The sequence below is a fragment of the Kickxella alabastrina genome (genome assembly GCF_025024165.1).
Source record: "Kickxella alabastrina strain RSA 675 chromosome Unknown BX661scaffold_23, whole genome shotgun sequence".
NCBI lineage: Eukaryota > Fungi > Kickxellomycota > Kickxellomycetes > Kickxellales > Kickxellaceae > Kickxella > Kickxella alabastrina.
The window spans coordinates 124392-137908 of record NW_026251494.1 but is presented as its reverse complement, the minus strand read 5'-3'; the positions used below and the strand labels follow the sequence as shown (position 1 = coordinate 137908).

At 47.3% G+C, this 13517-nt stretch overlaps 5 protein-coding genes across 5 annotated transcripts; 1 reads left to right on the top strand and 4 right to left on the bottom strand.

Annotated features, from left to right (window-relative positions):
- Positions 1-1364: 1364 nt before the first annotated feature.
- Positions 1365-3780, bottom strand: BX661DRAFT_186846 (uncharacterized protein). Its single transcript, XM_051537107.1, is given in 3 exon segments — positions 1365-2305; positions 2320-3554; positions 3585-3780. The coding sequence occupies 3 exon segments, from the start codon at positions 3640-3642 to the stop codon at positions 1679-1681; spliced, it is 1920 nt and encodes a 639-aa protein (XP_051389564.1). The 5' UTR covers positions 3643-3780; the 3' UTR covers positions 1365-1678.
- An 813-nt stretch (positions 3781-4593) lies between these two features.
- Positions 4594-6081, bottom strand: BX661DRAFT_172860 (uncharacterized protein; the record flags this gene model as incomplete). The annotated part of the gene is made up of 2 exons (XM_051533814.1): positions 4594-5910; positions 6022-6081. 2 exons carry the CDS (start codon positions 6079-6081, stop codon positions 4594-4596), a joined length of 1377 nt encoding a protein of 458 aa, XP_051389563.1.
- A 90-nt stretch (positions 6082-6171) lies between these two features.
- On the bottom strand, positions 6172-7928 carry BX661DRAFT_186842 (A1 cistron-splicing factor). Its single transcript, XM_051537106.1, has 3 exons — positions 7601-7928; positions 7384-7450; positions 6172-7269 (listed from the first exon to the last, which is right to left on the bottom strand). Exons 1-3 carry the CDS (start codon positions 7765-7767, stop codon positions 6349-6351), a joined length of 1155 nt encoding a protein of 384 aa, XP_051389562.1. The 5' UTR covers positions 7768-7928; the 3' UTR covers positions 6172-6348.
- A 1116-nt stretch (positions 7929-9044) lies between these two features.
- BX661DRAFT_226266 (diaminohydroxyphosphoribosylamino-pyrimidine deaminase) lies at positions 9045-10044 on the top strand. Its single transcript, XM_051538965.1, has 2 exons — positions 9045-9351; positions 9492-10044. Exons 1-2 carry the CDS (start codon positions 9288-9290, stop codon positions 9947-9949), a joined length of 522 nt encoding a protein of 173 aa, XP_051389561.1. The 5' UTR covers positions 9045-9287; the 3' UTR covers positions 9950-10044.
- A 556-nt stretch (positions 10045-10600) lies between these two features.
- On the bottom strand, positions 10601-13450 carry BX661DRAFT_186830 (uncharacterized protein). The gene is made up of 2 exons (XM_051537105.1): positions 11445-13450; positions 10601-11135 (listed from the first exon to the last, which is right to left on the bottom strand). Exons 1-2 carry the CDS (start codon positions 13314-13316, stop codon positions 10626-10628), a joined length of 2382 nt encoding a protein of 793 aa, XP_051389560.1. The 5' UTR covers positions 13317-13450; the 3' UTR covers positions 10601-10625.
- Between the last annotated feature and the right edge of the window lie 67 nt (positions 13451-13517).

Here is a 13517-nt window from a genome sequence, read left to right as displayed (position 1 = left end):
TCGACATCCATTCTGTTGTCTTCAACTGCTGGTCCCATGATGCAACAATACAAAACTCCAAGACAAGGATGCATTTCGAAGAATTTTTACGCATATTTGCATAAATCGGTTAACTAACATAGATTGGCAATAATAAAGCTTTATTTATATATACACAAAAATAATTTTCTATAGAAAAATTAAACTTTTGTATTGTGTTTACCATGTTCTCAGATATCCCAACGTATTTACGTACGACTTTTGATATTCTAAAGAGTACACATAACATTATGCAAGGTATTTCAATTGAAGGAAACTAAGGATGTACAGGACAGTGCTTGGTCATATGCTTTGGAACCACACGATACACACTTGGCTTGTCACTATCGCAAGCAGCATTGGCGAATTCAGTGTTATTTTGCGAGAGCATTTTTATTTATTTTAGATCCCTTAATATTGGCTTTTGGAGTGTAAAAGTATTGTATTGGTTGTTGGAATGTTGTTGATATGATGATTGTTTGGAAATGATGGTAGAAACCGTTTATTTTATAGTATTTTGTAAATTCCATTTTTTTGTTCAACTGGGATACATTTAGTTGGAAAAATACAATATGCTATCGATGGTTTGGAGGGAGTATATGTGCAACTTAAATTTTGGATGAGAGTAGGAATAATGTGTGCCGAGTATTGCACAATTAAATATATGCATGGCGCAATCGATGGATACAAATGCGCAATCGATCGGAAGAGTGAGCCAATGAGCAAGCATTGCTATGAATACTTTTTTTAGCTAAATAGGTTTATTCTTTTTATAAAGCGTCAACGGGTGTATTAGAGAAAAAAGCAATGATTTTTAATAGTTTGGTGTACACGGTAGAGCTACGAAGGGCTTATTTTAAACATCCATTTTATTTCTATTTAAAAAGATCGATTGGAGGAACCCTATATTTTCCGCTTTTTAAAAACTAATGAATTTAAAAGAGGAACCAACTTTAGAAATAACAAATGTAAATAGGCGCGATCGAGCGTTGATAAGAGAAATACTGCTTAAAGGCATAATACTTCACATACTCACAACACCCCCAATGTAATTGCAAGTAGTATTACTAAAATGTGTGTATCGATTGTTTATTTTACAACACATTCTTGTATATATGCCATCTTATCAATGTTGATCAAGAGTGGGAATAAGAAGACATTCCATGCAAATTTCTATCTGGTTTGCAAAAAAACATAAATTTAACACAAAATAATTAATATGATTTTTAGATTTTATATCCGATCAATCGATCAATCGATCGATAGGAGCAATGAGCACAAACTTTGGAAATATTCATGATATTTAAACTCATTACTGATATGCTTGTTTCTCCCTCCCAATACTTGGTTCACTGGCCTGGTATTTAAACAATTTTGAGACAAGACAGCGCAGTATTTTTTATTTGGCACTTGAAAACACCAACGTACAATAAAAATACACCTAGATGACACTAGCGCTCAAAAGGAGCTGTTGCCACCGGTTGGCAGTTATGCTGCGTAACAGCCTTCACACCCATCTCATGGTTTGCAACAGGTAATTTCTAACCAGTACGTTGATTACACATCTTTCTTCTTCTTTGAACACTGCATGCACCAGTTTTGTGAATAATAATATAATATAATAAAGATAAAATAATATAATATAAGAATAGACAACGCTCTAGCAGTGCCCGCAAGTGCACCCGTTCTGGCATTCAAATGGAGACGACATCATGCAGGGGTGCGCAAAATGCGAAGGTATGCCGGCCTCAGAAAAGCCGCTTTTAAAAAAGCTGCTAGCGTAAGGGTTGCTGCTGAATGCAAAGTTTGCTTGGGCCAGATTATATGCAAACGCCGCTGCCTTGTGCACCTCGTGCGCATGGTTGTGGTTCACAAACTGGACAGTAATCTCCTCAACCTTGTGGTAAGGGGGCGGCGGGCATGGCGGTGCGCAGTGCGTCACTGGAGGTGGTGGAGGCGGCACACAGTGCGTCACTGGCGGTGGTGGAGGTGGCACACAATGCGTCGCTGGTGGCGGAGGGGGCGGCACACAATGCATCGCTGGTGGGGGAGGATGAGGAACGCTCTGCACTGGTGGCGGAGGTGGAGGCACATGATTTGCTGCCGATGGAGGCGGTGGCGGCGGCAGCGGAGTGTTCTCGTCCTTGACGTCAATATCAATAACCTCGTCCTTCTTTTCATCCTTAATGTCAATGTCAACAACCTCGTCCTTCTTCTCATTCTTGACGTCAATGTCAATAACTTCGTTCTTCTTCTCGTTCTTGACCGCAACCACAGCAGTTTCAGTCTCTCCTCCTTGACGTCGACGTCAATAATCTCAAGATCGTTGATGTCCACATTGATGGTTTCCACCTTTTCCTCCGTCTTGGTCTCCGTCTTGGTTTCCGTTTTAGTCTCGGTCTCGGTCTTGATTTCGGTCTTCTCAGCTGCGTCTTCCTTGGCGCTATGCGACAGGGTGTTTATAATTTTAGCTTGCTCAGTAGACAGCTTGTCAAAGTTATGCGTCAGCCTAGTGCCCAAGCTCTCAATAGCCAGGGACAGGTTGTTGGACATCATGAGGATAGCCTGGCGCAGTTCGTCGCCATCCTTTTCGGTGTTTGATGACAGGGAGGCAGGCGATGGGGGCTCAGCCTTGGTGCTGGATGGCTGATTGGCAGCCTCCTCGGCCTCCTTCTTGGCTTTGGCCTCGGCCTCAGCCTTGGCAACAGCCGCAGAGGCAGCCGCCGCCGCCTCGGAGGCCTTCAGTTCAGCCGCCGCGGCAACCCCCGCAGCCGAAGCAGCATCAGCAGCGGCCTTCTCTGCCACAGCCTTTGCTTCAGCCAACGCTGCCGCCGCAGTGGCCACTGCGGTCTCAGCAGCAGACTCTGCCTTTTTTTCTTCCTTCTGGTGTCCGTCCGTAGCCAGCTTAATATGCGTCAAGTCCACCTCATCACTTGAATCGTCGCTCTCCGCTTCGTCGACAAAAACATTCGGAGTCAGGCCATACTCCCATATTTTCGCAATACTATCTAGCGCGCCGCTGTTGTTAATATTGAACGGCACAATCTTGAGCTGCAGCCGGCATCCAGGCTCAAACAGCCCAAACATTTCGCGCAAATGGTCCGTACAAGCAACCGCAATCTCCTCGTCATCCGTGTCCTTGTACATAATGATGTAATCGGAATGTCTGGACATGCGCAGTTTGGCAGTCACTTTCTGCAGCACTTCGTTGAACTCTTCTTCAGGGTACACGTCGGACATTGTGGCCTCTCCTTTGTTGTTTTCGAATTTGACTCGGAAGGGGGCTACACCCTCGGTGATGCACTGGAGTCGCTCGTTCAGGTTTTCTAGAATGGCTGCATCCTTCTTGATGTTCCCAGTCATGCTGCGCATGTCTTCTGTGTTGGCAGCAGCAGCGGCGGCAGAGGCGGCGGGGATGGCGGAAGAAGTGGAGGACCCTGTGTTGCTGCTTATTTGCGTGAACTTTGCCAGGTTGGACTCGGTCATTTGGCTGGTACGCGGCGTCGACCCGCGACGCGCCTTTTGACCACCCTTGCCTAAGTGCAGTTTGGTTGCAATCCCCTCACGCAGCCTGCGTGGCTTTGGTGTACCCGCAGCATCGTTACCGGGGGCGTCGTTTGTCATATTTGAAAAAAAAGTCCAAAAAATAAATAATAAATTGTTTTTATACAGTGGTAAGACGTGAAAAATAAAAAATAAAAAAATCGAATAGTATAGGAAGTGTGAGGTATAGTGTAAATAAATAAAAATTATTTTTTTTTTGTGAAAGAGAAAAGAAAAATAGAAGGGAAAGTTATTATTAATTTTTTATGCAGGTGTGCCTTTTGTCTGCGCCTGTCTAAATTATTTACAAGTCCGCTCCACTTACAAGCACACTACAAAACAGGCTACTGCGTTTTTCGTTTACTTTTTTCTTCTTCTTCACTCTTGGCTTTAAATTTTTCTTTGGGGAAAAAAGGGTTTGTTCTCATAGTCTCCTGATATGTATAGTCCAATTGAAGGTAGTGTGGTCAAAGGATATCATTGTCTATTAGACAAAGAGTGTGTGCCACTCTTTATAACTGCTCTCTTTTTTTTGTGGTCGTCTTCTTTTCCTCTCTTTTTCCTTTTTTCTCTTATCACCTAAGCATTTTATTAAAAGCGGAAACAAGCCAAGCTACTAGACTGCAAAAAAAAGAATTTAGATGGGGGCATTGTATAAAGGGGGAGATAGCGCCCATTATAAAAATGCATGTTTCAATTCATTGTTGATTTTTTTCCCCAGTTAAATCCAACTCGCATACGCACATGTCTTTTTCGTTTGCATTGCATCGAGTGATTCTGTTCCAATAATTGAGCTTCAATACATCATTAATTGGGTGGGGGAGGAAAGTAATAGGCACTATTGTCATTAAATCACCCGGTCGCCTTGTCATTTGACAAGCTCGGCACAACTCATGTCATGTATCAAGCTGCATTTCCAGGCGGCAATAGCAAGTAACATTAATTGCTGCACAAACGGGATAATGATGCGCAATTAGAACTACAGATTAAATATCACCAGACAAGCAAGTGCATACAAATTCACTAATTTTTTTAGTTTGACTTCTGCCAGCCGACCAAATACAAAGCGCTGCCTGTCGAAATGGCACACCCGGCACCAACACCCGTCATCCACCCGTCCTGGATCAACTGTTTTCCACCAGCTCTGTCATGTACCCGCAGCGTATACAGAGGCTCGCCCATCGGCATGCGGCACACAGTAGCCATTTGCCTGCATGGCGACAAAGTGACAAAAGCAGTCTCCGACCCACACAGCCACACCCAGCCCTTCGAGAACATCTGTGTATACACGGGCTCAACCCCAGCCTGTTGGCCCTCCGACGAGTAAAAAGACACTCCCGTGGGAGACGGCAAGCACAGCAACGCACCCTGCGGAGGCAGCTCCCTTTTTTCACAGGGCGTAGTGGCCACGACCGACTCGCCCCAGCGCCAGGATGCCATGCCGGGCAAGAGCCGGTCATACGAGTCGCAAGGAACAATGTACGCTGTTTTTCCGCCGGTTGCAGGCAGACTGAACCAGAACGCGCGCGATCGCGTGGCGCCGAGGCCTACGCCGTCACCGGTCCACCGAAGGTCAATGACGTCCTGGCCGCCTAGGATGGACTCGGCCAAGCAGACCTCGTCTCTGATCACGCTGACTTTGCCACCGTTGGCTCTCCTGTCGATCCGCCATGTTTTTAGCACGCCGCCCATTGCCTGCACGATGTGGTTGCCCCGAGCAATCGTCGGCCCGGTCGCTGCTCCAATGCAAGCGCCGCTCAGTCCAAGAGCTGGCTCCTGGCTGCTCTCGACTGCTCCCAGCCTGGCGACCGCCCTGTCTGCATGGCAGTAGGGCAAACGGCCGCAATCCTCGGCAGCGGCAGCGACAGCAGCAGGAAAATCAATAACAAAAAGCAGCATCCCGCTGTCGTCTCTGGTAACCACCCCAACGGTCCACGGATCCATCCACCACGAGCACACGACACTTGATCCAAGCAGCAAGCAGCCCACCTTCGCCTGCCCAGCATCACTCGTCTGCCCAAAAGCACTGGCCTGGCCAATGACACTGGCCTGGCCCGATACGTGCTCCACAATCCAATCCAATCCGCTCCCAGGCATCGCCATAACCCTTTTCGCCGGCACGGAACTCAGCGCACACACCACCCACAATCGCTCCTCTCCTACTGCATTCCGCGTACCTTCCATTTCAATATGCGTGTCACTGATTTTCAAAAGCTGATCTGCTCGTAGGGTGGTGCTCTCCGAATGGCCAGAGGTGGACGACTGTTGGCTAAGCTGCTGTGATGTCTCCAGTACTGTGTTGAAGAACAAAATCTCGGAGCTTTGTGCTCGCACAAGCCATGGTCGCCGCTAACGCAAAACAAAAAAGGCACAGCCTTGTGTGAGTGTTAGCAACGGCTATTTTCTGCTCGGGATGGAAAAGGAGGGTTGGGTATAGCTTCTTCTTATGTGCTGGCTTACGTTTGTGGTCGCTCCTGGAGGTGTGCTCGTACTGGTCTCGCCTGCTGAGTGAAGCAGCATGTTGTATAATAGGAAAAAATAAATTCAAAAATATGGAAACAAAAATTGGAATTGGAATTGGAATTGGAATTGGAATTGGAATTGGAATTGGAATTGGAATTGAAATTGGAATTGAAAGTTGAAATTCGCACCGAATGGAACGAAGGAAGGAAAGAAGAAAGAAAGAAGAAGAAAAATAGGGCGAGAATGAAGCCATCGCGGCAACCATTAAGAATAATGTAGATTCCGCAGCCAAAAAAACAATAGAATCGAGGCTAAATCCATTAATTAATCCAGCGAGACCACCTGCGGAGCATACTCGCCTTCTTCCACATCAGCCATCTCTTGCATCTGCTGTCCGTCAGGCAAAGACCAGCCGAACCTCGCATAGAGCAGCCCCCTCAGCCGCCCCACCTCCGGCTCCAAAGCCTCCCTTCCCGAACAGCTCCCGCACTCATGCAAGTTAAGCACCAACCTGCCCAGAACCACCGCAATAAAATTGTCCTGCTCCAGCACCGACGCCACAAACTCCCTCGGACACTCCCTCAGCTGCACAGCCAACAGCCTGACAGCAGGCACAAAGAGATCCGCAACCAAGCGCCCGTCCTCCAGGGCCTCGGCGCTGCCAAAAACTAAGTGCAAAAGGTGCTTCCAATGCTCCAGCCCGGCAAAGTTCTGGCCGACAAAAATGATCAGAAAGGACAGTTGCATTTCGCCAAGCAGGTCCGATGCACTGCGCCAGTGCTCGCAAAGAAGGGTGCGCAGGAGCCAGGTTTTGTCCAGGCTGTAGCGCCGGATATCCTCGGCGGCTGCGCCGACAGGGAACGAATGCTTGATGTCTATGCGCGCAAACCCAAATCGATCCGCGTCCGCATCTGCGGCCACAGCAGAGGCGGCTATGGCAGGCTCGGTGCGGTGCAGGATGCGCTGGGCGCGCTGCATCTCCTCGTCCTCGTACGCCGACCCCGTGGCAGACGTGAATTCGCCGCCGCAAGGCAGCAGCCGCGTCAGCATCTCGGGCGCCATGTATCCGGTCAGCCGCTGCCACCGGAGGTACGAGCTCTCTCCGTCGGCGCTGCCCAGCGGGTATGCGGCCAGCCCCGAGTCCAGGTCGCGGATATTCGCACGAATCCGCACGATATCGTCCTCGGACACGTTGTCTCTCGGGAAAAGCTGCTCGGTTTCGGCACACCACCGCCTGGCAACAATCTACAAAGGGGATCCCGCGATAATGGAAAAACAAGGCATTAGCGCATGGCAATCTATGCATTTTTTTTCGCAGACAACGTGCTTATGCACCGTTTGGTGTGTTCTGTTGTGTACCTCTCCGGACATGTAGTTGTGGAAAAATCCACTCCGCATTCCCGCTTGCTTGTCGCTGTTCACTGCACTACATGCATGCATGCATGCACAGATAAATAAATAAATAAATATGTAGATTCAGAATTTAAATGACGCTTTTGTCCCCATCCTGTTGTTGTCCCCCCCCCCCCCCCCGACTCGTATCTCACCGCTTTGGCAATAAGCTATTGCGCTTTACCTGTAGTGGACGTAGTGAATTCCAGGCGGTATCATCTTAATTCCCTTGAACAAAGGCCCTGTTTCCCAAGTGTCCATGTCTATGCCAAACTCCATTCCGCTTGGGGCATCAAAAATTACCAGACACGCTCCTTTTGCAAACAACGCTCTCGCCGTATCCTGGTCCATATTAAATGGGCTTGGTGAGATACTAAGTGAATACTAAGTAGATAGAAAATAGTAGAAAATAATAGAATTTATTGTTGTCTATTCAGATGAAAAACCACCCCAAACAAATGTACAATGTTGGCGAGTGGCAAATGATACTGCTTACAGTAGTTATGGTGAAATTGGTGCCGGAATAACGTGAGCAAATGAGAGGCGCACAAGCAAAATGCCAAAGAAAAATACGATTTGTACCCACTTAGTTTAAAGCACCTGTATTATCTTTTATCCCATGTCCAGGAATCAAAAGACAAAATAAACCTCGTTATTTTATTGTTTTATTATTGCCCGAAAAATTGGATGCTATATTGCAGCAATTCCCGTTTATTTGTATTTGTATTTGTATTTGTATTTGTATTTGTTGACGAAATGATGTAATGATGCAATGGCTCAATGAGACGCGCTCGCGCGCGCGAGGAAAAAAGCTTCTTTGTGTATTATTCGAAACCCAATACTCGACCCGACATTCTTTTCCACCAATTTCTATTTGCCTCCCCAACCAGCCAGCCAGCCAGCCAGCCAGCCAACAAATAACAAGACAAACTCAAGGCTGCCCATTCGTGCTTTCCTCATACATATTCGTGATAAGCTTGCGTCCTCTACGCCCCAGTTTTTATTTTACAATTTTTGAATGCTTATTTTCTACATGTTCCATGCCAATTGGATAAGAGGCAGCATTGTTCAGTGTGATTATTGTCAGAAACTCAAAATTTATTATTGAATGACGGGTGGACGTTCCGGATGACAGACAAACAACAAATTGTGGAGCGGCGTTTATTTCCTAAATAACAACACGCTTTTGACTTGAAACAGTAAAAGTCACTTTACGACTAGTTTGGTGCTTTTCTATTGCATTCAAAGGGGTTTTTTGCGAGCTGATGGTATTGCTTATTTTTGAGTGGAATAATAAAACGAGCGGAAAATAAAATAAATTAGCTATGTATAGAGATTAACAGAGTCGCAAGCTTATATGCATGTCAATTTTCCTGGGCTTTGACCTTGTTCATATCATCTTCCAATTTCGCATTCTTTTTCGATTGTTGATTTTTTTCTCTCGCATTCACATTAAAAAGTGAAAGGTATCAAAAACCCTTTCTTTATACCCGCCGATGCCCCCTACATCCAACCACCCCCACCCGCTCAACCATCCCCAATACTCCCCCCCCCTTTTTGTGCTTTATTTTCTTCCCCCTTTCTTTTATTTTAGAAAATCTCCCAAAAAATTTTTATTTAAGGGAGCATGCAAGCCCTATTTTGCCAGTTCCCTTCATTGTCGCACACCATTTTTCTTTTGGATTCGCAAATCGAATAATCCCACCTCTTTTTTTGGACTCATTGACTCATTGACTTTTTTCTTTCGCTCTTAGTTTCTTTTTTCTTTCTTTCTTCTTTTTGCACTATAGCATAATAGCATTTTCAATACAATCGTCTTTTTTATACACGTTGCCTTTGTAATACTCATATCAGTTCGCCTTACATTAACCATGTCTCGACAGCAAATAACACCCGGGTCATTCACAGTTATAGATCACGACGATGGCACCAGCAGTAAGTACCACCTGGGCAAATAAAAAAATAAAAAAACACGCAGCACGATGAATGGATTTTCTTTTCATAAAAGAAATTGAAACCAATGCTATTCTTATTAAAATTACCTTGCATATAAATCCTATATAAAATATGTGTAGGTGAGGTCGAGGCACATATTGAGTTTATGAGACTGGCAATAATGCAGGCCGAAATAGCAGCCCCGAACACAAACGCCTTTAGCACGGGCGTTTTCTTGGTCAAGGGGAAGTACCCTATATCCGAGGGCCGGTCCAATGAGAGCAAATTAAATCTTCACGCCGCCGCACACGCCATTGCAAAGGCCCAGCAGGGAAACAACAGACATATGATCCCCGGCTCCACGCTGTACACGACGATGGAGCCGTGCTCCTCGGAGAGAGTGTCCAAGGTGCCGTGCACAAAGTACATTATTGACGCTGGAATTAAAACCGTGGTCATTGGTGTCAAGGAGCCCGACTCCTTTTTCGATTGCAATGGAGTGAAGACCATGTGTGCTGCGGGAATTAATGTCATACACTTGCGGATCCTGCAGGAGGAGTGCCTAAAACCCAATATCCATTTGCTTATGGACAATTAAATCGTTTTTTTGGTTTATACTTTTTTTTTACAATTGACTTTTTTCTTTGGGATTTACACCAGGATTTTTTATTGCAAACGCACAGACTAAAGTTGAAAAATAAACAAACTAATTTGTATCAGCTGACAGAATATCCTGTTTATTTATTTATCTGGTGTGCATATATTTATCTCGTGCTGAAAAGCCCTGCAAGCAAGTATTTGCAAATATTTCCCCGTCAATAAAAGATATGTTGCATTGCATTCCGTTTTTATTTGCTGGTGAACCAATAGTCAACTCTGCCCAACTCTTCTCATCCTCGGTCTCTCTCTCCCATTTATTTTCTTGATTTGATTTGATTTGGTTTGTTTTGTATCGTTGGGTACATGCAAAAAAATACATTCAACACATGAAACTACAAGAATGAGACAAGGAGCGCATTCCGCAGAACACAATCATACAATTGACAGAAAAAAAGACTGCCTTGAAACATACAATATTGACACCATCAAAAGCCAAATACAACGAAAACTACTTCGCGATACATTCATTAAAACAAATAGACATGCACCAAAAACATAAAAAAGAACGTATAATAAGATAAAAAACCCCCACTTCGCTCCATCACAAGTAAATAAAAACGAATAAAAACAACAGCAAAAGAAAAAGAAAAAAACAATTACAAACAATTTTTTTCTTAGTTGTCAGAAGGAACAATGCCATTGGGATCCTTCTCAGCCAATTTACGATAATACTCAGCGTACTGAGCATACTCCGGACTAGTAGATGCATACTGAGAATAATAATCGGCTGTTTGTTGGTTAGTCCATTGAGTAGCCTGCTGATCGCCAGATACCTGTGCCTGACCCTGTGTTTGAGCCTGAGCCTGAGCCTGAGCCTGGGGCTGGTACCCTGTCTGTTGGTACCTCGAAGCAGTGTATTGCGCGGCAGGTGCTGCATTAATCTGCTGCTGAGCCTGCTGAGATTGAGCCTGCTGGGCGCCGTAGAATTGCTGGGGTTGTTCAGACGCGTATCCGCTATAAGCACCACCCACCGCTGCCGACGGTTGCTGCTGCTGCTGGGCGTAACTGCCTCCGCTATACGAATGGGCCGATCTGCGCTGCGGCTGGTCGTAGCCAGATGATGGTGCAGTGCCATATTGAGTAGAACGGCCACCGGCAAATCCTGCAGCAACAGGTGCTCTTTCCTAGATATCCTTCCCCAATACATAAAAAAAAGAAATGGACAATACATATGTAATCCACCAAAATGACCAGTCAAGCAACAACAACAGGGCATTGAGGACAAGATAGGTACAACAGCAAGTCAACAATAGAACAAGCAATATGGCGACAGAGAGAAGGGGAAAGGGACAGGACGAATTAAAAACAGACATACAAAAAGTAAAAAAAAATAGATAAAGAAGTCAATAACATGATAAACAAAATTGCAATAACCAAATACATAAACCATATACGGCTCACAATGCCAACTCAATAATTATATATGTTCTTACCTGTAAGCTGTCAACCTTTTCCTCAATCATCCTCCGGGCACGCATGCAAGCGGCATGGTCTCCAGAGATGGTAACCGGCTTGAATGGAGCACTACGGTCCTGGCCCTGAATGATCTGAATCCGGGCGCCCGAAGTCTGCTGCAAAAGCTTAATACTCTCACCACCTCTCCCAATGACAATCCCCACAGCCTCAGCAGGAATCTGCATCTCCTCAACATGAGCCGGCGGTGCCATCGACTGCATAGCCGAAGCCATCGGTCCCGCTGCCCCACCATACCTATCCTGCTGCTGCTGCTGCTGGGGCGGAAGCATACCGTAGGACTGCTGCTGGGCATGTCTCGGCGCACCAAATCCCTGCGCCTGATTCTGCGGAGCATACTCCTGTCGCTGCTGGTAGCCACCGGGGGCAACACCATTGCCGCCGCCGCCAATGCCAACGGGACGCTCCGAGTTGACAATCTCCATAATGCGCACGCGCGCGTACTCGATCTGGTCGGGTAGACCGATCAATTGGATAGGTCTCTCGGGCGCGCCCCGGCCGTTGTCCGGCTGCACCTGCACACGAGCGCCCGATGATTGCTGGATATCGCGGATGCTCTCGCCGCCCCTGCCGATGATCAGGCCGACCTTAGAACTGGGCACCATAATGGTGGTCATACCCGAAGGGCTCGCCGGCCCCGCGCTGTATGCACCAGGGGGCGACATCGGCTGCCTAGGAGCCTGACCATGGCCCATGCCCTGACCCTGGTCCTGGGCCTGGTCCTGGCCTTGCTCCTGAAGCTTGAACTTGTGGCCCTCAACAAAATCCAAAATATCCATGCGCGCTGCCTCAGCTGCCTGCTGGACGCCCTGCACGGTAACCTTGCGCTCGGCATCGCGGCGGTCAAACTGTGTGCTCAGCTGGATACGCACGCCGTGGCGCACCTCGATTGACCGCATATTAGCGCCCTGGCGGCCAATGACCAAGCCGACAAGCGCCATGGGAATAGCGAACTCCAGAACTGGAAGCGCCTCAGGCGACCTTCCCCCTTCCTCCAGCGAATCCAGCCTTCTGCGGCTCTCCCTCCGTGAATCCACAGCGCCACTGCTGCGGTGCTCATGGGAGGGCGAGCGCTCGCGCTTGTGTCCGCGCTGGGGCGGTGGCGGCACGCGCGACTCACTGTCGTATGACCGATGCCTGGTCAGATCCGCTGGAGGCGATGCGCTGCGGCGGTGGCGGTGGTGCGCATCGGACGTGTCCTCAGGGCGCGGCGACACGAGGGAGGCGGACAGAGGCGCAGAGAGAGGAGGGTTCTGAATCGAGCCCAGCTTCAGGGCGATAGCGCGCGCCTTGGCCAGCGCGTCATCCATGTTGACGCTGTTAGACGCCTCGGCGCGTGGGGAAACCAAAGCAGGGGTATCGAGCATCTCTTCATCTTGCTGATGTTGGTGCTGCTCGTCGACTTGCTCATCGGCCTCCTCTTGAGCATCGGCCTGCTCATCAGCTTCGGCCTGCTCATCAGCCTCTTCCTCAGCTTCGTCTTCAACTTGAGCTTCAGCCTCTTCGTTAGCTTCTTCAACCTCTTCTTCAGCAGCACTATCTACTTCCTCCTCGTTGTCGTCCTCTTGCTGCTCCTGGTCCTCTTCATACTCGTCCTCCTGCTCTTGCTCCTGATCCTGATCCTGGTCCTGGTCCTGGTCCTGGTCCTGGTCCTGCTCCTGCTCCTGCTCCTGCTCCTGCTCCTGCTCCTGCTCCTGCTCCTCGTCTTGCTCTTGCTGCTGATCCTCGTCTTGCTCTTCATAGTCGCTATAAACAGAAGTGGGTGACTCTGGCTCTTCCTCCTGCTGCTGCATCTTTGACCTTAGCTTTGACTTTGGCTGCTGCGTCTTCATATTTATAGGATTTTAAAAATATATAATTTTATAGATCAAGTCAGATAAATTGTAATCAAAAATAATAATTGAAACGAAACGAAAATACAAAAAATGCAGCTCTCTCTTTCCCTAAGCCACCTGCCTCTTCCCAAACAAACACCCAAGCAGAAAAAATAACAAAAATAACAAGTGGACACGCGTTAAAAGAGAAAAAAAGGT

Bases quoted from the DNA above. Each gene is read 5' to 3' on its own strand.
- BX661DRAFT_186830 (XM_051537105.1), bottom strand. From the start codon at position 13,316: ATGAAGACGCAGCAGCCAAAGTCAAAGCTAAGGTCAAAGATGCAGCAG. The intron at 11,136-11,444 runs GTAAGAACATAT...AAGGATATCTAG, and splicing joins AAAAGGTTGACAGCTTACAG to GAAAGAGCACCTGTTGCTGC.
- BX661DRAFT_226266 (XM_051538965.1), top strand. From the start codon at position 9,288: ATGTCTCGACAGCAAATAACACCCGGGTCATTCACAGTTATAGATCAC. The intron at 9,352-9,491 runs GTAAGTACCACC...AAATATGTGTAG, and splicing joins TCACGACGATGGCACCAGCA to GTGAGGTCGAGGCACATATT.
- BX661DRAFT_186842 (XM_051537106.1), bottom strand. From the start codon at position 7,767: ATGGACCAGGATACGGCGAGAGCGTTGTTTGCAAAAGGAGCGTGTCTG. The intron at 7,451-7,600 runs GTAAAGCGCAAT...GCATGCATGTAG, and splicing joins ATTCACTACGTCCACTACAG to TGCAGTGAACAGCGACAAGC. The intron at 7,270-7,383 runs GTACACAACAGA...TCCCCTTTGTAG, and splicing joins ACAACTACATGTCCGGAGAG to ATTGTTGCCAGGCGGTGGTG.
- BX661DRAFT_186846 (XM_051537107.1), bottom strand. From the start codon at position 3,642: ATGACAAACGACGCCCCCGGTAACGATGCTGCGGGTACACCAAAGCCA. The intron at 3,555-3,584 runs GTGAGGGGATTG...AACTGCACTTAG, and splicing joins ACCAAAGCCACGCAGGCTGC to GCAAGGGTGGTCAAAAGGCG.